Genomic DNA, 24,052 nt, shown 5'->3' with positions numbered 1-24,052 from the left:
TTTGCACAGAAGTGAGCAGGGAGCCTTGAAATCTCCTCAGGTCAAAGCTGGTGAGTGGCATTTGGTAAAGGAGAGCATGCCAGGGCTGGGCTCTGCACCGTGGCTGCGGGAGCATCCCGCTTCTCCGGAGCAACCTCTGGCAAGTCAAGACGAAGGCAGACCAACAGCGGCAGCTCCTGTCTGACAGTCTCACGCCCTCGTCCTGCAGGTCAGCCTGCTGCTTCTTGCAGCAGAAGTCACCTTGGTGCACCCCAGTGCTGCAGAAGCCCGACAGGTCCGCTTGTGTTGGTTGGGTGCTCGACTGTAACCTCCAGATCATTTTCTGTACTGCTGCTTCCCCGTGTTGTGTTTTGACTTCAAGTGAGATACCTTACACAGTCTCTTTTGAAGGGTATTGCACCTCTATTTTAGGACCTCCATCCCAGTTTTTGAAGACAGATGTGAATTTTAACTCCATCTTCATACATTTTGTCCTTGCCAGCTTTGTGTTAACCTGCAGATTCAGTCATTGTTCTTCATTATGATTCCTAAATGTTTGGGCTTTCACTTTTGAACCATAATATGGAAAATAGGCTTATCTGATTGAATTGCATTTGATAGCACTTAAAATGTGCTTTTTTTTTCCCCTCAAGGTTTATCCCAAATTTATTAAACTGGGTTATCTGAATTATGACAGACTTCAGTAAATTGGTTTGTTCAAGGGACAAAGCTTTTGGCTCTGTGGATATCCCGAATGGGTCCAAAGAACAGTTCACAAAAATGAAAAGTTCACATCTGCTGCATTACAGATTACATAATGAAACTTTGAAACTGAGGATGAAAGAGTTAGATTTTTATTCTCAGGTTAGTTGCGGTACCACTTTTGAAATCTTTTAGCAGAGAAATATTCCCACACTGTTCTTGAATCCTCTTCATCCAAATGAATGAATGAATGCCTGAGGAACAGTCATCTAGTTTTTCTGAAGTCTGTGAAAAATATATCCTAAAAATCTGAGAATAAAAGTAGTTTCTAGACCTTTTCTTGGCTCTTGCAAAGAGTGCCAGCTCCCCCGTACATCCACCCCGCACATGCAGCCCTTGCTGCTCTTCCCCCTGCTGCCTGGCCACTCAGCAGCCTTCGGGCAAGTGACCCAGTTGTTTCTTTGCATGAGCAAAGCACAAAAAACCCTATTGCCGTCCAGCTGCTTTATTCTGGATGTAAAATTAGCTTGCAGTAAATCTAAAAAACTATTCTTCTGAAATTTGCTTGAATATTTAATGGAATATTAAATACAAGTTTTGCAAAAAGAAGAAAAGAAAACCCGTCTCAGCAGTTGCAGTAGCTGGTTCCGTCATGACCTTTGGTGTCTTTCTGAGGGAGTTTGTATGTGTGTGTGTGAAGCTTTAAAACATTGTTTTCCCTTTTGAGTTTGCTCCTGGGAGCAAACATTGTCAGTGATAGCCTTGACAGGCATGTGCCTGTAAGGGAGCAGGCTTGATTTTCTCCATACCACAGCAGCGTCAGGAAAATAAAGATTTGCTCAAAATCCACTTCGAGGATGAAGTCCAGCAAGTTTCCTGCTTCCCCCTGCTTGTCTCTTATTTATTGAGGGCCAGCCTTAGATTCATCACAGTATATATTTGTTGGTTTTCTGAAAAAGGGTATCAGCCTAAAAAACATTACCTCCTCTACAACTTAAATTAGATTTAAATTGTCAAATTCATACACACACAGCTGCTGTGTTTGTAGTAAAACCCGTACGCTGAAACAGTCAGTCAGTTGTAGTTAACTCTGTCAAATGTTTATAGATGAATTTTGGCATCACTTGGGCCCCTATGGTTTTCTTAGGTTGATATTTACTGTATAATAACCTTCATAATTATTAAGAGGTAAAGATACATATGAAGTCCAAGACTATGTGTTCGGAAGCTTTTCCTGATTTATTTCCGTTTTTACGTAAAACACAGATTGCTCTTTTAGGCGTACTGGTACTTTAAGCTGAAGTAAAAGAATATGGTGTTGAGGTGACTTGTCCTTCTCCTTCATATCCAGTCGCTGTCCCAGGCTGTTAATAAACTCTGCCAGTACATATGATTAAAAATATAAACTATAATGGGATTGTTTTGTAATAGCACTTTGTGCAGATGTTGTTTGCATTTTTGAAGGCTGGGCAATCTCACAAGCAAAATACTGACAGAAAGATTTCTACTGAATACTGTTTTTACATATCTGTCTTTGTCAGTTGTATTTATATTCCATTGAAGATTCAGGCAAATTTCAGAACAGCTTTTTAGATTAACTGCGAGCTAATTTTACGTTCAGAGTAAGTAGTTGGATGGCAGTCATTGTGCTTTGGTTTTGTTTTGTATAGTGGCACATTAAAAAATGTGCTTATGCCAATAAATATTTTAATGGTTTCTCGTGTTTACATTTTTAAGCTCCAGCAGAATGCGGCACACTTTGTACAGAGTGATTAGTTCAGGCAAGGAACCCAGTTTTGTTACATCTGACTAAACTTACAAAAAACTGTTTACATTTCACATTTATGTAAATAACTGCATCTAGAGCTGAATAAAAGAAAAAGAATTTAGCACCTGTTGGAACTGAAATGAATCTTTTATAGTTTAAGAAGTTTTACTGTTGTCATTTGGGTGCTGCTGTTTACTCTTCTTTCCCTTCTTGGAGCTGACTCCCATATGTGCTTCATTAGGACCAAATAAATCTCAGCGCAGAGGCAGCGTCCGATGTAGCCCGTGCGAATTGCTCTCGTCTGTTTTGTTAGCTGAGCTTGAGCCCGTTGGATTGTGCTCAGGCGCTTGCATTTAGAGTTAAGCACGTGCATATTAGTTCCACTAAATGGGAAAGGATGACTTGCTACTTGAAAGCTTTGCTGAGTTAGAGGCTGAGCAACTGTAGGTTTTCCAGTGCCGTCACTGCTATGACAGACGCATGGCCAGCGCTGCACTCAGAGGGAGAATTGTGCCAAAGCAGCTTTTTTTCGTGATGCGACTGAAATAATATAAAAACTGTCAAAATACTGTTTCTCATTTAAAATTATGGTCCTAGCTAATTGCAGGCAAAGGAGCGTAGACTGAAGTTCTTACGTGAAATTTTTTTTTTTCCTTTTAGCTTTTTCACATTCCTGAATTTGATCTGCTAAATGAATTGGATACATTTAACTTCCTCTTGTCAGATATTGGCAAAGATGATCCTCAGGAAAGCTTTTACTGTGTCCAGCAAATGGATTCTAGGTAAGTTTTTACTTAACGTTTTCTTTCATGGCAAATTTAAGTAGATTTTGTGGCTTTGAGCATGCAGCAACCACCGTTAACAGAAGCGTGCTCCCGGTGATGAGCTGCAGTAGAAAATTAATTCCCAGCAATAGCATGATTTCTTGCTAATTATAAATACTTATAATTTATAAAATTATAAATAATTTTACACAGAATTCTTCTGGAGTTTGCTCTTTAAAAAGTAACCTTTTGAGTACTTTCTCACCTCTTCATGCTATTTTTAAGAGCGTTTGGAGCCCGGCATCGCCCAAGCTAGACCAGATCAATTGTACAACCATATGTAAATGTGATTATGGCTGGCAGCGTGCTCGTCCGTTGGCCAGGATGGATAGCTGTCTTCTTTTAAGAACCACATAAGTCGCTGACCTTATCCATAATTGCATGACTGTGGTGTTTCAGAACCCAAATGTAATACAGCAGCACCTTGTCCCGGTTCTTTGAGTCAAAGTGAACAGTGTTAACATCTCCCGAAAAGACAGGAAAATACCCTGCTTTTACATAAAGTTTTCTTCAGCTTCTAGAAGACGACATTGAGCGTAGTATCAATGTAGTCCAGCGGCGTGGAAGAACTGTTTGTCCCATTTGATTAACTAGGACATCACAGGCAGAGTTTATGCATTGATCTGGGAAGCTGATAGCAAGCAGGCACGTGGACATGTCCCCAGAAGGCACCGCTCAGGTTCTCGGTTGCAGGCGAGCTTCTGCCCTCAATTCCAGAACAGAGATTTCTCTAGATAGTGGGTTTTGGGAACAATAAGCAAATGAGCTGGTTTAATAGCTCTTTGCCTAACAGGAGAACTCTCAGCATCCTCATCCTCCTCTTTCTCCCCTTACGCCAGGTCTCTTCTACTACAATACAGCCTTTCAGTGAACTTATTTAACTGATGGGGCTGGCTTTGCCGGATGGTTTAGTGGCAGACCTGGGTGAGCCTGAGGCAGTGTGGGCTTTTTTTGTTTTTTTGGGGTTTTTTTGATTAAACTGTATCTGAAAAGGGCCAGACAGCTGCCACAGCTGGCAGAAAGCAAGTGGCAGGAGTGCATGCCTGGGCTGAGTGGTCCTGCCTCCACTCCTCGCTTGCCTCTCCCCAGCATCTCTGACGACACTCTCTCCTTTAAGAAGGAGCACCTTCAGTTAAATTAAGTATTTTTAAAGTAAGATTAAATTTAAGATGCTTTAGCTCTGAATAATTCCAGATAGCATGTCTAGGTAGTTTTAATGTGGTTTCACTAATCTTTCTCAAAATCTAATTCAGACTAGCTTTCGTGAGGTCCTTTGTAGCCAGCTCTCGGTTTGTGCAAAGTGCCTGCAAAGTTAATGCAAAACTTGTGTGGTGTTACACGCAGAGACATTTAAAAGAAAATAAAACCAGAAAGGACCTCTGCAGGGTGTCTAGTCTAATTTTGTGCTCCAGGCAGGTCTAGCTTCAAAACTGGCTTGGATTTTGAAAATGCCCGGCCTGAGGAGGGGGATTACACATCATCTCAGCCAGTGCTCGACTGTTCCTGTGGTGAAAAAGCACTTAAAAGCAGTGATCTTCAAGGAAACAGGCAACGGATAAAAGCTGTGCTTTAGATGGCAGGAAGGACCTTTATTTCTCTTGTAAATCAAGTGATTTCGGAACAAGGGATCAATACCTAGCTCTAGGCTATGGACAAAACTGTAGCTGTATCATCTTGAAACATTGGTCAGGGGCTTGGTCCAGCTTCGACTTTCAGAAATGATGTGGTAAATTGAGACATGAGATTCTTGACCCTTCTTCTTGGTGGCTTGATGGGGAGTTTGAGGGTGGCTGAAGTGTTTTCGGGTGAGCTAAAGCCAGTGTCTTTTCTCTGGTCAGAGCCATTGCAATGGCAGGTGCCACGCAGCGTATCCATTCAGAGCAGTGACGGGCCGGTTGAAACGCAGCCGCTCTCAGTCAGTCGCGGTGCCCTCCTGGCTGGACGCAGCGCGCTGCGGGCGCGCGTTTGGGCTGCGCGTGGAGGGCCGGGCTCCTCCCTGCCTGAAGCCCCACGGCCGCCCTGACGTTATCGAGGAGACCTCACCGTCCTTCCCCTCACTCAGCGTTTGCTCCGAGCGCCTCTTCTCGAACGCGAATCCTCCGAGAAGCGGGCGGGTGGGCCCCACGCACTCCGCAGCGCTGCCAGAGGCACAGAGCGGCCGACGACGCGGGTGGACATCTTTGGAAGCAAGACGAGGGGAGGCCAGGCCGTGGGCCGCGCGCAGGTCTCCAGGAGAGGCTGGCTTGCCCTCCCCGGGCCACCACCGGCCACCTCAGGAGAGATGTGCCCAGCTGGGAGCCAGGCGGCTGGTGAAGGCCTCTGGGTCGGGGCCCACCAGCCGTCCCACGGCCAGCGGAACTGCCCAGGTTGTCCCAGCAGTGAGCGCTGCGCTGAGCACAGTACACCCCCAGGTAAAACTGCCACCACTGGGACATGCAGACACAATCTGGAATATATTTATGCCCTAGCTAGCTGTCAGGACTGGAAAAAAAGGTTTTTCTTCACCTGTTAAGGCAGGTTTAAAAGTTGCTGATACAACCATACTTCGAAATGTGAACTAGTGCTTTGGGCTCAACCTTTTTCAATGTTTTTATAGTTCTGGAGACTCACAACTCAGTTGCCTGGGACTTACACAGAATGAAATTACACCGCGTGCAACGAGTGATTCCCATCCAACGACTGAAGCATGCATGACCCAGCCAGAAAAGTCACACAGTGGAAGTGCAGACGTTATTAAACCTGGTGGACCATTTTTAGGTATGGTGGTGTTCTGTTTTTTACTAGATGCATGTGAGTTTTTAAACTCAGTAATTCAGTTTTTGAGCATATTCTTGGGAAAGTCGGTGTGCTCAGAGATCTCCGATGTAGGTAGCTTGCCCTCATGTTATAGATTTGACATCTGCTCGTGCTGCATCCAGACATTAGCCCTTTTTTTTCCCCCAGTAAAGCCTGCCGGTCGTTCCTCATTCCCATACTTCTTGACTGGTTGAAATTCTGACCACTGAGGTGGGAGATTTTACCACCCCATGCACTGAAATTCTCTGGTTCACTACCGAACGTTTTGTTTTAGTGACGGCACTTTTGAGGACCTAAATACTGTGCTAAACCATTAAACTAAATACTGTGCTAAACCTTAGCCTTAATTCGTAATCTAAATAAATTAACATTGAGGAAGTCTCATATACAAATCCATAGGCTTAATAGGAAAAACTTTGCTTTTCACACTTGCTGCTGCTGATTAAAATTTGTCTTGGCCATCAGTAAGCAACTGCTAGCACAAGACCATGGTTTGTTTTCAAAAAAAAAAAAAAAAAATAGTTGAAGGAAGGCAATGCTGGCACGGGAACATGGATTTTCCACAAAACAAAAAGCATTTAGGTGGTATTGTTCGTTATTAAACGGTTCTGCGTACCGTTTTCCTGAGGAGCCTGGAGCTGGCTGCGGAGAGGTGCAAGGTGAGCATCCCCTTTCTAGGCACTCATGGAACGGGCAGCAGCGGCCCTGCCCGCCACAGTCCTCCACCAGCACGTGGTTTAAACAGATCTTAAGTGAATACTTAACATTAAATGGGGTCTGAAGATTGACAGTAGGACAGTGAGGATATAGGGGGGCACTTTTGTTTCAGGCGGCATCGAGGAAGCTCGGTTAGGAGAGGTCTTGTGGCTGGTAGGTCACAGGGGTGGCTCTGCAGCGCGCTTCATGCAGTACAAATTAGGAACTGTGGTTGTTAATCATGTTAATGCTTGGTTATGTTCTCCGTTATTTTTTTTTAAGTGATTCAGAGACATGACTTCAGGAGGTGTTTTGTTTGAATGCTGGTTACACCATCAGCTGTGCCGGGAGGGTTGTGTATCTACACAGAAATTAACTTGTCAAAACGTTTGTACTGCATTCAATTTAAAACTGCTAAGTTCATACTGTTCAAAAAATTTAACTGTGTGCGTTTGGGTGATTAGGTTTCTTCTTTAAAACCAGAAGGGCAAAGTCCAGGGAACGTGCAGGATGGAAAGGCTACAAAGGTTTGGCCTCCGCTGCAAAAGGGAAACAAATTTCTGCTACTCCTGAGGACAAGCAGTACCTAAGCACAGCTCAGTCTCTGTGTGTCTGATGGAAGAGAGCAAGTTCCAGATTTTCTCATCAAACTCATTAAGTCTCCCCTCTTGTACCAAACGTAGAGCTGTTGGTTTCAGAAAAACGCCTGGTTTGTGTTACATCCTCTGTTGGATTGCAAAGAGTACTTACTACAGTCATTTTCTGTAATATGCTGATACTTTTTTTTTTTCCTGCCTGATAGCAGAGCAAGGAGCTCAGGTCTTTTTCTGAAGCTTCACCAGAAAGCTGAGATTCAGCTCAGGTGGTGTTATTTTTAAATTCTGGATGCATCGCTTGCTAACACTTGCATTGTTCCTCCAGTTGAGAAACACATATTTTTATAGAGTTTGATCCAAAACGCTGTGCAGACCATGTTTTAAAACTTCCCTGGCCTTGGTCCCAAGAACTGTTAAATTTTAGGTGTATAATGTTGCTGACAAACCTGGGTTTATTTAACGAGAGGGGAACATTTCAGCTTAAAATGTGGTGTAACTTACAGTAGCTCAGAAGGGGTTAGCACCAATTTCTTTAAGCAGTGATTCAATTAATTGTGTAGACTTGTTCTCCCTAGGCATTAATGGGGGATCCTTTATTATCTGGAAGACCTTTGCATCACACTTTGGAGTACTCTCCTAAAAAAAAAAAAAAAAAAAAAGCCTGATTTTGAGTATTCAGTGCTTGAGCTTATAAACTAGAAAAATAATAAAAGCACCATCTATATAAATAATCAGTAAAGCCTTCCTATCGGTATCACCATTTTTTTAATACAGGATATTTCTTTGTTAATGCCTAGCTCGATGCATCTTTGCTACCTGTATTCTTATAGATCTTGAAATGCTAACTCAATAATTTTCAATGTTTACTGGCTTGGTAAATTCTTTTAAATCAACTTGATTGTCTTCTGCCAATCTCCCACATCATTCTCTTTTTTTTTTTTTTTTCCTTTTTTCCTTTTTACGCTTATTTCAGGAAGAAAAGTACAGGTCAGAAAAGCACCACAAAAAATTCCAGATCCTGTGCCTGTGAGGAAGAGATCAACACCCATGAACCCTGCAAACGTAATACGGAGGACTCGCACACAGAGTGCAGTTTGTCAGAGACCATACAGGGATAGGGTGATTCATTTGTTGGCACTGAAGAATTACAAGAAACCAGAGTTGCTCGCTCGCTTGCAGAAAGATGGTGTCAACCAAAAGGACAAGAATTGCCTTGGAATGGTCCTTCATCAGGTGAGATCATAGAGTTTGTGCCAGAAATTTTTCCCTCCTACTGTTCTTTTAATCATAATTTTGAGCTGTGTCACTTTGGTGTTTAAATTAGAAAATAATAAACAACTTATTGAAAAGGAGCATTAAACTTTATGCAGATGCCCCAAACTGCAGGTCAGTGTGAGGAAAGGAAAGACAGATGAAAAAATTCTTTTGGTTTTGTTTTGCTGGAATGGCAGGCAATATTAACTATTTCTAGCTTTGTTTCTCCTAATGCCTTTTTCCTTTTTTTTTACTTGGACTGCTTAATTGAGAGAAGCTGACCGTGCATTCTCTCAGTTGTGTGAAATAGTTTGTCATAGTGCTTCATGTTTTTTGTGATACGTTTATGTGGAGATAAATTTAGTAATTGCAGTCGCATAGGTTTAGCATTTCATTTGAACGTGGCTGTAAGTGGTACTTGACTTCCCTTGGGATCTGTTGGAATTGTAACCAAGGGAAGGGTGTCCTAGCCAAATCGTAAAATGCTAAAGGTGGTGGTCCGGTTTTGAGCATATTATTTCTTTGCTATCATGTGGACTGTGTCTTTACCTTCCTTGAAACCTGTTTATATTCAGTAGCTTTTCCAGTGCTCCTTTAACTTCCACTTGTATTTCTTTATCATGTCCATCAAAATTATTAGTAAGTCTATAATGTTGTATAGGCTGCGTGTTCGAGAGCATTGCTTATTAATTTGCTACTAAAACAGTTCAGAAGAGGCTTCTTAAAGCCTTACTTTCCAAATACTCCCTGTTCCCATAGACTGTGGCTGATTTATGCATGTATTAATGTGTAAAGTAGGAATATTTCCTATTTATCTAGAAAAAAAGTGTTTTGGAACCTATTAAAGTGAGCAAAATTCAACATTTATACAGCTTTGGTTGATCCTACACTGAATTCTAAAAACTCATTCCTTGAATAAGTTGAGTGCTATTGCTTTGTTTCCCCAGTGTGATGGTAGTTGGGGTTTTTTTCACCCTGAAGACATACACAATTTAACAACAGCCATGTTCCTAGATACAAATTGAAGCAGTCAATCTATATTTTAAGTTGGCTCTAATAAAATTCTAAAAGCTCAGCTCCCTTGAACATAAAACATGCAAAAATTTTCTCTTGTCCCGTTATGCTTGGCAATGTTTAAGGAGACTTTCCTGGAGTCTTATTTCCTGTGTGTGGTGTAAACCTCAAGGAACCAGTACCTCAGGGTACTGGTTTGCATTCGGAAATGGCCGTGCTAGCAGCACTGCACCCTGAAAAGCCTTGCTCATGTTTTTCTGAGCCCTGTAATGAGGGGATGAGGGTTTTTTTGTACAAATCTAAAATCAGCAGCCTGAAGTTGCTAAGATCTAATAGGCACACCATCGCTTCTCTTAGAATACAGCTTTAGTCGTTTTTAACAAGTGAATTGTTGTTTAAGGCCACCTTTGTTACTTTTAATTTTTTTTTTAAGATGGAGAAAGACAGACATGGGCACAGTCATGAATTTTCAGTATTTACCATGTTTTGGAGGAAAAAAATAGGCTGAACTGAAAAGTGGTGGTGGTGTGTTGATGAGTTATTCAGCATTTGGTATCAGGCAAATAGAGACCGTTTTGGGGGTTTTCCCTGAAACTGAACAGGTGCCAGGTGATGAAGTATAAACCAGCACTTCAGGTGTCAGTGATCTCAAGGGGTTTTTAGCTCATTTTAAGCTTTTGAGTATAGTTGGCATTTTTCTCGAGGAAGGTATAAGCCCATTTTATTTTCAAAGGTAAAGAGCGAGGCATGCTCACAATACTGAACCCTGCGTCTGCAGAATGAAGAGCACATCTGGGCCTGCACACCTCTCCTTAAACATTTCAGCACTGAAAAAATGTTTTCAAAATATAACTTGTTAGATATAAGTATAGCTACTTCTTTTCCCAATTGGTACAACTTTGATATGGCTTAAAACTAATGGGATAGATGAAGAATTCATCATTGTACCATAAGTAGTTGTTTAGTGCTAGTTAGGTTATTGCGTACAACAAAGATAGTTTCTTGTGGCTCAGGCACTTGAGAAGGAAAATCAGTTCTGTTTATCAAGACAAATGATGACAGACTGTGTTCATTAATGTGATGATGGAAAATATGTGTTGTTCCAAGCACAGTCTGTGCTCTGCCATGGCAGTATAGCCATGTACAACCGAAGAACAGTAGGTGTCCTCCTGAAGTTCAACAAATCTGGATTTGTATGTGGAGATAGTGTTCTTCAGTTCTTAAAAAAAAAAAAAAAATCCAAACAAAAACCAACAAAACCAAAACAAAAACCCAAGCCCAAAACAAAATAAAAAAAGCAAACAAAAAAACCCCCCACAAAATAGGCCTCTCAGCATATTTCATGCAGTGAAGTTTAAAGTTTTTGGCATAGTTTGCATTCATTCCCAGTGCTGTATTAAAGACAAAAAACCAGATACATGGTGCAGAGAGAGTTTTTCATAGAGTACGCTTCATACCTGCTGGCAGCAGTTCAGGATTTTCTTACCTTCAAATTTCTACATCCCAAATTGACCACATTTCTAAAAATTGGTGCTTGTTACATGAGAGCTACTTTGATCTTCACATCTAAAAAAGCCTGGAAAACTGGTGTGTGATTTTGTTTTCAGCTTTTATTTTACTTTGCAGTACCAATCTTATTTCTGTAGTGTGCATTTAGGTATAATGAACATTTATTTTCTTAAATGTCTGCCTATAGGTAGCCAACCTGAATACAAAGGATAATTCTTACAGTCTGAAGGATTATCTGTTTAAAGACATTCAAAAAGATTGGCCTGGATACAATGAAATAGATAAACAGTCATTGGAGTTAATACTCTCTAGGTAAGTTCAGTCTCTAGGGGAAGGAAAATTGCCATTTAAAAATTTTTTTCTGGGAAATGAATGTCTGTCCTCCCTATAATGAAAGAACTATGATTTAGACGTCTATTTTTTGCCATGTAACCTGAAATGTTGGGTCATCCTTACAGAAAATTAAATTCATCTGAGGATGCCACCAGCACCAGTCATTCATTATCTTCTGCAACTCCCAGTAAAGATGGTCCATCAGATGCTCAGGTATTCTGTACTTTTTTTATCATTATTTACAGTGTATTAAGATTTATCACACTTTATACTGATGTAGAAGTTGTGATGTGAAGCACTAACATTGTCTTTAACGCATGAAAAACTGAAGCATTTATCTCTAATTGAACTTTTTTTCTTTATAAAGTTGGCTGCACTGTCAAGGTCTGCAAAAAAACTTAGTCACATAGCTTTAAGGGCTGCTATATTTAGTGTTCTGTATTTCATAATGTTAAAATATTTAGAAAAATAAAAAAATTCCTGTCTATGCAGTATTTTGTAAATATGCATAGATCTCTGACAGAGTACCCCTGCTGTGTTTGAACAGCCAACACATTGGCCTAAATTTTAACTGCCCTTCCATAGCACATCAGCCTTGCAGAAGCATTAACTTGGTGTAGAGATTAAGGTCGTTTGCCAAGCTTCTTGATTACCCGTGATTGTCCCACAACCTTGTACTTTCTGGTTAAATACTTAAAGCTGTTTTGTACTGCCACATAACATGTTCATCCTGGTGCATGGGAAGGTCTTCTGAAGACAAGATGTGTGTGCTTTTGTTGAAGGGTTGCATGTGTTTAATGTTCTTCGCGCGTGGCAGCTATAATACATAAAATATACACAAACATCCTTGTGCTACTGTTTAAATGTAAAACTTAGGCAAGTCTAGAATAAGGATGAACAGCAGTGGTGATCCACTTGGAGGAATTATTTGTTATCCCCTGTAGGCATCATTTTGATGCAGGGTAGCCCAGCTGTGAAAAGACAGATCTGAATCAGCAGGTAGCAGCAGGACTTAAAAGGCGTATGTCCCGTTTTCCTATCAACACAAGATGACCGTGCCAACCCTTTTAGAAGAGGCTTGGAAAACTCTGCATTACTTTAAGGAAAAGTTTGATACTTTCTGTGACTAGGACTGTGCTTCAGTGCATGCAGTGTGCAGAGATAAGATGCGAATCACAGAAAGCCTCTCACCACTGAGATTGTTTACGTTTACACAGGGGAGGGAGGGCACACCTCTGCATCTCCCTAACTTTCTTCCAGAGCATAAAATGGTGCAGGTCCCAGGGACCTCTTCCCACCTGCCCCCCTACCCACAGAACCTGGATTTATTTCAACAGGGTGGCACAGAGCCGTGCCGGGGACTCCCGGCCCAAGCTGCCGCCTGTACATCGACGTGAGCAGCTGGTCTTGCTAGAGGAGAGGATGCGAACCAGCTGAAAAACAGCTGGGACAGCAACTGCAGCAAAACCAGGGGGTTTACCCATTCTCATCAGCTCTGCACTTCAGAGAAGCGTGCTGCTGCGTGCTTCTCGGGGCCGCTGCAGTAAACCGAGTGGCCGTGTGACAGCGAAAGCTGACCCTTCACCTGATGTGTCCCAGCGGAAATCGGTGCCTCAAGGACACCAACCTGACCTCTTCTTTTTGGTGAAGCCTCCGATAGAGCTGCTGAAGAGAGTGTCTTTACTCCCAAAGCCTTTTAGCGGTAGATTTGAAGAACGACCTGCTAAATCATAAGTTTAGAAACCAAGAATGAAATAGACCATGTATTTAGCTGCAGGAAGTACTTCGTCGCTTGACATCTGTTTTCAGATAAGAAAGATGTGTATTCAACAATTGCCAGTTGAGAAATGTTCCTTTTCCAGAACGGGAGCAAAACTTAGTTCTACTGGTTTTTAAGTTTTGGGTGGTTTTCTTTGTTTGTTTTTTTTGTTTTGTTTTTGTTTTTTATTTATTTATTATCACAGAAACGGGTTTTGAATTCCTCTTTTATCGATCCCCTGAACAAAAAGAAGAGGATCTCCCGCCTGGGCAGCGGCATGCCGTCCCCGCTCAGAGACCGCCTGTCTGCCTTCAGGGAGAAAGCCGCTGCCGCCCCTCCGCCGCCCCTCCGCCCCCCCAACATCTCCATCCCCACTCCTCACCAGCTGCCTTGGACGCGCCTTCACGCTTCCAACCCTCCAAAAACTGCCAGCTCCACCTCGCCTAGGACCCCTGAGGGGCAGGGGACGCAAAACCTGCCCATGGACAGCTTCAGTCCAAATAGCAGTAAGGCCTGTGAGGACCAGCAACAAAAATATACCTCTTGCAATTCTTTGGGGATCCCAGAGCCTGCCGGGGTGCAGGCAAAACCTCATAAATCCACAGGCAAGAAGCTGCACAAACTGCCCGAGAAGGCAAAGGAGCTCAAGGAGAACGATGAGGGCAAAGCGCAGGATGCTGTGAGTGTGAGCACTGAGGAGAAAGACCTCAGAAAAGAAGAAACTGCGGAGCTGAGTACATCCTCCTCTTTGGATTCAGGTGAAGGTATTAATACGCTGCTTTTCTTAACTACTGTGAGGGTAACCGTGGTGAAAAGAAACCTGTAAAACGAGGGACTGGAAACGCGAATGATCTGTCTTTTCACTTAGTGTATGTTAAGTGCTTTGCCATTATCCATACTTTATGGTCATGAAGAATCCACATTGTTTTTCTGCTGTTGTTCTTTTTAAACTCACATTTACAAGGTAATAAAACAACAAAAAGCAGAAGGCGTTCTGCTGGAAGCTTATCTACAATTAGGTTCATTTGTAAGAATTCTCCCTCTGTAGTACAAAAACCGTTAGAAAAAATCTGAAATGGATTGCTGTAGGGCAGAAACTGGTTAAAAGCAAGAGCTAGGAACTAGAAAAACACAAGGAATGGATTTTTTTTTTTTTTATTTCTCACTGAAACTTTCTCTGCTTTTTTTTCATGAGCCAGTTTTAAAGTCTGCGAGCTGCAGATAAAAACCTGTCACACGTTTATGGCATGCTAGCTTACTGAAACACATGGATCAGACTTAAATGTATTTCATCGTGTATCACAATGCAAGGCTCAGCTTCTGCCTTTTCACGGAGAGCCTAAAACCTCCGTAAACTGCCATGTGGCTTGCTGGAGTTTTGGTTTGAACTGTGCTGTGAGCTCCTTCCTCTCTCTCTTAGCTGCAGAATTTATTGCTTCAAAAGGTGCAGAAACGGTGCGCACTGAAAATGGCATTGAAAGGATTAACAGAAACGCTTGGAGAACACTTGATTTCTTCACACACACACACACACACACACACACACCAGGGCAGAGCTCAGTCCCTTTGTTAAATACGCGCGTTGTCGAATTTCAGAGTTTGGACGTGCAAATGAGGAGTCGGGTTTAGCCCTTTCCTACCATAGCCCGGAGGCACGTTCGGACGAGGCAGGGGCTTCTCTGAAGCGCTGTTGCGCTTGTGGACAAGAGTGCTTTGAGATGCGCTTTTCACTTTTACCCCGGACATACTACACGGTGCCCACGTGGCTTGGGATTTCTTTGCAAATATTTATGCTTTCAAATATTTATGAATTTACATACAGGTGACCATCTTTCTCCAGATGCCAGTAACGACATTCTGAACAGCTAGGGAAGGAAAAAATCTGCACTGCATTTCAAGTTGGTGCATGGACTGAGCCATGTCACCTGAATTTTTGGAAGTGAAGCGCTTGCAGTGAAGCTCTTCACCTAAGTTGTATTGTACATACCGCGACTCTTAGTATTACTGTTTGCATTTATCTCAAATTTTGTCCCCATTTTCACACCACTCTTTCTACTCCTGCTGTATTGCATATGATATTAAAAGAGTAGAACATGACATGATAGTTCTTTTTTCCCCATGACCTAAAGCTCGGATAGCTTGGAGGTTGGCAAGAACAGTTAAGCTTTAGAAGAAATACTGAGTTTAAACAGTGGCAGTGCAAGAAAATAAAGAATATATAGGACTCTGTGTTTTTTAACTGCAAAACCCCATGTGAAAAGCAGAGAGAGATTACCAAGATATTGAGTGTTCCTTCATGTGCCAGCTAACTTTTCCTTATGGCAGCTATTTTTCTTATTTATCAAAAAGATAGGGGGCTCCTGAAATATTCCTTTTAAAAGAGGGACTAGAGATTAAGTGTACCATGCTCTCATAATGCCATTTAAAAGAGCAAAAGAGCAATTTACAAGTGCAAATAACTTTCAAACCCAGTTTTGCCGCGTTAATGAGGAGCAAGTCTTTGTTGCAGGTTATTGAAGCCTGAATGCCAGTAACCCATATACAATGCTCTTGACTTTCCTGCTTAGAGTGCTGAAATTAAATCTAATTTTGGATGTCTGTAATCGGCAGGGAAGGAGGGATAAAAACATGGCATGAAAAGAACTTCAGCTTTCTGCTTTATTTCTCGCTGGAACCTGGACGTTGAGATACATCTATATCTACGTAGATACAGATACATCTCAAGCTGTTGTCTTTTGTGCAGCTACGTCTGTTGCTGCATAATTTGAATTGCTGTGCAGATGCCACATCGTGTCTTCAAACAAGAAAAGCTGACCTCGGGTTAATACTGCGGTAGGGCAGAACCTGTAGAATAAAGTAGCCGTGCCCTCTTTCTAAACCCCAGTACTGCCTACTATGGAGAAGGTCATATGAGCCCTATTATTAACTTACAGAGCTTATTCCAAGTAATTTACTGTGAGAATAAAACTCTAAAGGATTTTTTTTCAAGGCCATTAAGCCGGCATTGTTTGGCTATATTAAAAATCTGTTTATCGCAAGTGTCAAAGTTCTGCTTTTCTGTAGGAGCTGAAGAAACTTGCACTGCCTCCACAGGTTCTCCTTCAGCAAGTGAACCACCAGACTACTTCACGTGAGTAAAATAACAATTAACTTTCTTGCCACTCATTGAAGCAGATGAAAAATCACCTATAAAAACTCTCGTTTAGCTACAAAATTGAGAATTTACCAAAATGTCATTTTAGAATAATGACAAGTTTCTTCAAGTCACCCAGCTGCTTTATTCAGCTACCTGCAAGTTTTAAACTGTGAGGTTGTCCCTTGATTATTGTGGGGGGGAAAGAAGTGAGAAAAAAGATTATATATATATACTTTAGAAGAAGGCTTAAAACATTCAATTTCATTCTTCTTCAAGAACACTATAAGAAAGGAACGTGAACCTGTGCTGTTTTCTTTTTAGAGGTAAGGCAAAACAGGAGGAAAGCTGAATGCTAGAATACAGAAATTTGAACATCTTTCCTGTGTTTTCACTGCTTAGTGCATCTAAGGTGGAAAGGGGGGGCGGAAGGTAGCAGACTTTAAAGTCCAGAGTTACAAAGCCTATATGTGACAGGAGTTAACCATCAAAGTTATTTCTAAAGCTTTGATGTGAAATGGTCACTGCCTAACTTGAAGCTACAGCAAAATATCCAGTTTCACCACAGAATTGCAGACCAAAGAGCTAGAGAAAGCAGAAGAACCTCGATTCAGATTTTAACTTTTACCTGCTTAATTTTGACTACAAAGCAAGATAAAAATAAACTTGCATGTGAAAGGTAACACACCTGCAGTGACTGCCATGTTGCAGTCTGTAAAATTACAGAAAGACTTCCTGGTAAGTTTAATTTTGGCTCCTGAACAAGTTATCAAACATCAGATTGATATTTTGAAAAAGTTAAAGTTTACCCACTCTATTAAAAAGTTTTTTATCCGTGTCAAGTGTTAAAGAACTTTCTTTAAAATTAAATACCTCTAATACCAGAATCATTTGGTTGACTCAATACTTTTTTACAGGAGAAAAACTTTTCTATGAGGAGGATTTTTCTTTACTGTTGCAAACCAGGGAAATAGCTTCTGCAAAGGTCCAGTGTCTGGACTTTTCCACCACTGTTTTATTGGTGGCCTTTTTGTAAAAATGTGAAAGTTGAAGGAGGCCGCAATGGAATAATTGTAGGATAACGTGGTCAGCGCCACCTCAGTTTCTAATAAAATACGCTTTTTGTGGGGAAGATGGGCACAGTGGACAGCAGTCTAAAGCTCTTCCCTGGGTTGGAAGGATGAGTTTGAGAAGGTTTTGAGGGCCCTTCGGTGCTCAGAGCTGGGGTGAGCAGCCCGAGAGGTAAAGCCAGGACGAGCCCGACACGTCCGAGCAGCACAACTGCCCAGCAGCAGCGGCGCTGAGCCCGGGCTGACGTCTGCGGCGCAGGAGGGGAGGGAGGACTGTGTCTGTCTGTTAAAATGCTGCCAGTTGCCAAGTTCATCAGCTTCTGTCCGAGGAGCAACATCAGCAAGGGGGGTGAGGCCCCCCCATAGCACTTTAACTTGGGTTCATCTTCTGTCTGTGCTGAAGCAGATGGCACGGCAGTGCCGTGCGTCTCTCTCACTCCATTAAGTGATGCTCCACGAAAAGACTGAAATAAGTCTGGCCCTGCAGGGAAGCAGTTTAGTGCTTCACGAGAACTCAAACCGATGTTTAATTCCCGGCCTCTGCTGGGTGACAATGAACAGATCCAGCTCCCCGCTGTCTGCTTCCCAGTCAGCTGAGGGCAGGGATACTGAGGAGAAAGCTTATTTGATGCAATCTAGTATTAAAGCTGGATGCCAATAGGCACTGTTAAAAGGGGTTTTTTTAAAAAAATAAAAAACCAAACCCACCAAACAAACAAAAAAACCCTCCTTCATGCAAGATTTCATAAAGTTGGTTTAGCTCTTACTGGGATTAAAAACTTTAACAAAGACTTCCCTATGAAAGGAGCAACATCTGGAGGATCTCACAGATAATCTACTGGTCTGGAAAAAAATTAGGCTGTGCTGTTTCAGATTAATCACTCCAGAAAGACTGAAACCTGAGAGCACTACAGCCTGATGCAGTTTAAAGGACTTCGGTAGTTTATTTCCAATTTCTCTTCCTGTCTAAGTGCTATATAATTCATGAGTATAATCACAGCTTTAGCATAAAGACACTTTCCATCTTAGTCTAAAGATTATGAGAGTAAAGGAACTCAAGTTTTTTAAGCAAATCTTAAGCAAGAGGTAGATTAACCAAACAGATTCACCTTTCTCCGTCCTATTTTGATTTCTTCCCTCTGCACACACTTACATTACAAGTGCTCTGCTGGACTCTTCTCCTGAGCTCAGCTCTTGCTGTGGGATGTAACTTTGCACAGGCTTCACAAGTACTTCCCAGAATGTTGGAGGGCATCTCTAGTTTTGTTGTAAAAAACATCCAGCACTCTTATCAGGTGCCTCTGGCCTGGGCTTACATCACTGAGCAAAGTTGTTGTCTGCGTTGGTACAGGCTTTCAACTTGTTAAAGTTTTACTGCTTGTTAAAATTAACTACAGGTGGTTTGAAGGATTTGTCCCTGTGTGGAGGTGCCTGTGTCACCCAAAGATAACGGGGTCTTTAGGCTAGGAGGACCAGGAGCACTGGTGTGGGAAATCGTATCGACTTGCATTCCTGCTTCATCTTGGATTTGCATAACGACCTTGTTAAATCTGCTCCTGGTGATTTGAGGGAGAGGGGAATGAAGAAAGTTTCAGTTGCATCAGTGGCTTTAAGCATTTAAGGGTTTTTCCCTCCTTAAGAGGTGATGTGATGGTTTGGGGTTTTTGTTTCAGACCTCTCTGCAGTTTGTTTTTGTTGCTGTATTGCAAGTGCCTTAGTTGAATGGACAGCAGTGGAACTGGAGTTCCCTAAAATAATAAAATTTTATTATTAAGTATGCTTGGCTGTTAGGCTTTTGGCTACATTTTTGCCTGTCCAGCTGCATCCAACACTGTAAATGTAGCCCCTTCCAACAATGTAATAGAAATGAATTTTCAAAACTTAGTTTTCTGAGTATGCTGCACCTTTCTTGTGCACCTTGTTAATAAAAACTCTAAAAAAGTAACATATGAGCAAACAGCATTCACAGAAATACGGTAGATTTCTGTAATTACCTAAACACATGCCCTTGGAGCACGTGTGCTTACTTGAGGTAGTCAGTCACGTAGTTAACTGACTTAAAGCTTGGGTGTCTGTGCTTGATGTTCATTATGTCCTTGGTGTGAAATTGCATGTGTGCTTATTTTTCCACTAGAAAATACACAGCTATAGTCTCATACGAGCAACGCCAGCGTTACAAGAATGACTTCTATGCAGAGTATGATGAATACAGGAACTTGCACGCTCAGATGGAGAGTATCAGCCAGAAATTCATGAGCCTTGACGCACAACGGCACATGCTTTCTCCAGATTCCAAAGAATATAAGGTGAAGAAGGATGAAACTGTGAGGATTGTGTTTCATCTCCTTCTTATCCCTTCCAAAAGCCCACACGTTCAGCACAGGCAGACTTTTCAGTATATTTATCTGTTAAATTATATTGACGTGGCTTTAAAAAGAACATCGGAGACCGAGTAACTGGTCGGAGGGCTGGAAGTGTCAGACTGGCTCGTGCTTCTCTGGTGAGGCCTGGGCGTGCTGGGTGCTGGTGCACAGATCGGGGAGAGGGTTGGAAGCACGTGATCCCAAAGCTTTCCTGACCCTCTGTTTCCCACGGTTTTATACACTTAACTAAACCTGCAGCCACAGGTTACCCATCTTCCCAATCCCAGCTATGATTCTAGCAGAGAAGGGTGTTAAAAACCTGATATTCTGGCCTTCAGCCCAGACTTACCTGATTTGGACATACAAATTCCTCATGTTCAGAACCAGAATTCTTTAATTCTGTGTGCACGCTGAGGATTCTTGGCTGGCTTTTATTTAGTTTTTGGTCAGATTGCAAGTGTATTTGTGAGCAGGAATATTTTAAAGTCCCTGGTACTGCTCAGTCAGACAAAGGGAAACCTTCTAGAGGTGTCATACATCCTCAGACCCTGTGTGGGCTAGCCCTGATTTTTGACGCTTGACAAAAGCCTGCAAAAAGTTGTTCAGCCCTCAAACTCCACCTATTTGAGCTGTCTGCGAACAGACAAAGGGAATCGTCAAACACCTGCCCCTTTTGTTGCCTATTTACACGTTTAATTGCAGATTTGGGGTGATGTGGGGGGTCGGGAGGTTATTTTTGTGTTTTCTGGTAGTAGTGAAATGTTCTCCATGTTGTCTTCATGGTGTTTTGTTGTTTTGTGTTTGTTTTTTTTTTTCTTGAAGATGCTTTGTGAGGAAGTCTTAGACGAGTACCAGAAGTTAAAAGAGGTATGTGTGACACCAGATTTGTGGGAGGCAGTAATCACCGAGCCTGGCTCGAGGCTGCTTTTAAGCAAAGGACATGAAATATTCAACTCTGCAGAAACGTTTTCATGCCACAGTTTTCTTCTATCTTTACAGTCTAGCCCCAGCTACTCTGAAGAGAAGTGTAGATGCGAGTATCTCCACAACAAGCTGTCTCACATTAAAAACCTAATAGGGGAATTTGACAGACAGCAAGAAGAGTTAGAGCACTACTCCTGCCTCGACCAGGACACGTGAATGAACAGAAGCTTATTTATTTAAAAATAAAGATTAGTTTCTCTAAGATGGTAAAAGTTAGCATTGAACCTTTTTGTTACAGAAGTTTCAGTATTAGCAGATTTAACTCCTTTTTATTGTTGTTGATGTTGCTTATGTGTGTATTTAAAGCTGCTTTTTATGGTCCTTTCTTCAAGATTTATGTTTGTCCGTATATATAGTTTTATCAGTAGATACTGGGAAGCCAGTACCTTTGCTATGAAGTTGTGCACATATTAAGAAAAAATTGTAGCAGATTGAAATGCTTATGGAGAGATAGAAGGCTGTTTTCTGACCTTTCTTGTTAATGCAAACTCTTTGCCTTAAATGGTAGAAGGTTTAGAAATTTGCACAAAGCAAAAAAAAAAAATTAAAAAATCACCTTGTTTTGGAGGGTTAAAGCAGCACGTAGATGTGCTGTGTACAGTGCATTTTGTGACAAAAGAAACTCACTCCTGCAATTTAAGCCCCCCGTTGCAGTGGTTGCCTTAAGGTGTTTGGTTGTGTGTGTTTAGTTTGTTAAATTATGAGCTGCACTGCTTCCCTCCCCGCCAAAGCGCCCGGGGAGCACGACGTGGCCTGTCACCGTCTGGAAGCGTGTGCCTGTACCGTGTGTGTGCAAACGTGTGTGAGTGTGAGCGTGTGTAATGGGGAGGAAAAACAAATAAAAAGCTGCTACTCCTTAAGTAGGCCAAACGCTCAGGTTAAAACAACTGACGAGTGTTGCTGTGGGTGTTTTCCTGCAGAATTGCTACTTCTGTTGTGGAAGGCGAGAGCATTTCCATTTCAATCATTTGTCAGCTTTAATAATATTGGGGAGATTGATACTTTACAAAAATGAAACAGATATATAGTTTTGGGGCAAGATTATGAAACTAAACATGTAGGTTACCTATTTATATACTACTTAAAGTATTTTTTTTTTTAAAGAGAGATATGCAAAGAAGCTATTGCCTACATGAAGTATATATTTAAAGATTTTTCTCCTGGGTGCCAGGAATATAACAAAGAAGAGATGTATTTATAAAATACTGTGATCACCAAACAGCACAAACTTTCATTTGATGAAGTTTTTTTATTTTGATGCAAATCATTGCTTACTTTATCAGGTGAAAACACAGGTTATTTGGTCAAAACTGAGCAACATCTTTCTGTGTCTTACTGTGTTTGTCTTTTCAACGTATTGCCAATTGAAAAGGGAAGCATTATGTTTACAAATCTGATTTTGGATCTTTTGCCAAAATTTTGGTAGTATTGCTGATAGACTTCATCTCCAGCATCAGAAAAAAACTTTTGTATTATCACTGTAAACCAGAAAATATCTGACTGCCAGAAAACCTGCATTCAGGTAAACGGGAGCGACGGAATTTTTGCCTTAAATTTCTGTGTTCCGAGACGGTACGTGTTTGTGAAGACGGCACAGCGAGGAGGGCGCGTCCCCTTCTGCCTCCTGGCTGCGGTAGTGGTGCTACCCACGGGCGACCAGGCGGACTCTGCGTCCCTTGGGTTAGCACAGCTGTTTCCACTCCACTTTTCAAGCAGCGAAATGAAGGGCAGATGTCTTGCTCCCCGCCAAGAGCTGAATTCGTCTGGGTTTAGCAACGGTGTTCGGTCCCTGCGCTCGCAGGGGCTGTGCGCTCCACTGCCCCCGCGCCGGGGGCTCAGCTTTCAACCTAGAGACAGAGCTGCTGCTCACATTAAAGGGGTGGGAAGTTCCTGGTGTTGGGACCCAGTTTGGCAGTTCTGGGCTTCTTGCTGTGTGCCTGGTCTGATGTTAACCGCCAGGACGGGACACCCCGCGCTGCTACAACCGTCTCGATGCTGGTGATCACCCGCAGTGCCGTCGCTGTACGGCTGAGACCCAGTGCAGCCAGTTGATTTCCCCCCCCCCGCCCCCTTTTACCATCGCACGCATCTTTTGGTTGCGAGGCCGTGTACGTGTTGCTGGAGGTTAGCACTGCTGCAGAGGCCCCGTGCTGCAGAGCACCGTCAGTCCTGACAAGCTACTGTAAAGGCCTTAATCGAAGGTTTTGCCTGTTTGTGTTCAGCACTTCTGAAGTCTCACAAGCATACCTGACAGCCTATGTATTGCAAAATAGTGCTGTAAATGTACATACTTCTTGTTTTCCTGGAGTTGATGTTCCTGTTCAGCAAACGCTCAGAGCCTGCTGAAGCAGAGACTCTGACTGGGTTGTTGCCTTTCCTGTAAAACTGGCCTGCTCGCTCAGAGAAACAAACACTGCCCATGGTGGCATCTTGGCTGGGGATATACACTGCTACAAATCCGAAGCAAATGACTGATGTAGAGAAGGGGCAACTTTGCACATCCCCTTCGTGAAAACTGTGAATCTCACTACAGTTTATTAACAGAAAAAAAAAAAAAAGTGGTCGAAAGGGAGGAAATATCCCTTTCCAGTTGGCTGAAAAAAAAAACTCCATAGGTTAAGATTGGTTTCCAGCTGGCTGGCGTTTGAGGGCGAAAAACTGTGCCCAAAGTAATTTTTTTGTCAATTGTATATATGCTCTAAACTGTCACTTGAAGATCACTTGACTACTCTTTAAGTCTTCACCTTGTTTGTGTTAAACCCAACAGACCAATGTTCACATATTTTGGAAGTGTTTTGTAAAACGTAGACAAGTATTGGAGGCAATTTACTTCAACAGGTTTTAAACAGAAATTGGATTAAAGTGTTGATATTGTAACTTTTCTCATTTGTTAGCTTTCTAAAAATAGTACTGTAACAACAAGTCTTTCTAGATATCTAAGTGTTGATTCATGCAAAGACCTGTGGCTACTTTGAAGTACCTTTTTTTTCATAAGTTTACTGTTACCTGTTTCTGTACTTAATGGGGGAGGGATGTTGCCAACGCCTCCCTAACCCTTTTTTGTGGAAGAATATTAAGTTAATCAAGGGAGGACGATATTTGGGAATGTGAAGGCTTAGAAGAGAGCGGTGAATCCCCCTTTCTGACTTTGAGAGTATTTTACAACTTTTTCAGTTGTCTCTGTACAAACTGTGTTAAGACTCTGTACGTGAAACATCCCGGGGCGGTTTTAATGAGCACTTGAGCCGTTGTTGCCCCTCTGTTCTACATCA

The 24,052-nt window shown here is 42.1% G+C and overlaps 1 protein-coding gene across 1 annotated transcript; it reads left to right on the top strand.

Annotated features, from left to right (window-relative positions):
- The first annotated feature begins 1,333 nt into the window (after positions 1 to 1,333).
- On the top strand, positions 1,334 to 24,052 carry ELL2 (elongation factor for RNA polymerase II 2). The gene is made up of 11 exons (XM_074932729.1): positions 1,334 to 1,363; positions 3,110 to 3,231; positions 5,870 to 6,030; positions 8,335 to 8,594; positions 11,326 to 11,450; positions 11,597 to 11,684; positions 13,436 to 13,994; positions 16,294 to 16,360; positions 19,568 to 19,739; positions 20,619 to 20,663; positions 20,796 to 24,052. Exons 1-11 carry the CDS (start codon positions 1,334 to 1,336, stop codon positions 20,934 to 20,936), a joined length of 1,770 nt encoding a protein of 589 aa, XP_074788830.1. The 3' UTR covers positions 20,937 to 24,052.

Source organism: Athene noctua, chromosome Z (genome assembly GCF_965140245.1).
Source record: "Athene noctua chromosome Z, bAthNoc1.hap1.1, whole genome shotgun sequence".
NCBI classification, from domain to species: domain Eukaryota; kingdom Metazoa; phylum Chordata; class Aves; order Strigiformes; family Strigidae; genus Athene; species Athene noctua.
Note: the sequence above shows the minus strand (reverse complement) of the source record. Positions and strands in the feature narration are given on the sequence as shown.

Bases quoted from the DNA above. Each gene is read 5' to 3' on its own strand.
- ELL2 (XM_074932729.1), top strand. From the start codon at position 1,334: ATGACCTTTGGTGTCTTTCTGAGGGAGTTT. The intron at 3,232-5,869 runs GTAAGTTTTTAC...ATGTTTTTATAG, and splicing joins GTCCAGCAAATGGATTCTAG to TTCTGGAGACTCACAACTCA. The intron at 11,685-13,435 runs GTATTCTGTACT...TTATTATCACAG, and splicing joins ATGGTCCATCAGATGCTCAG to AAACGGGTTTTGAATTCCTC.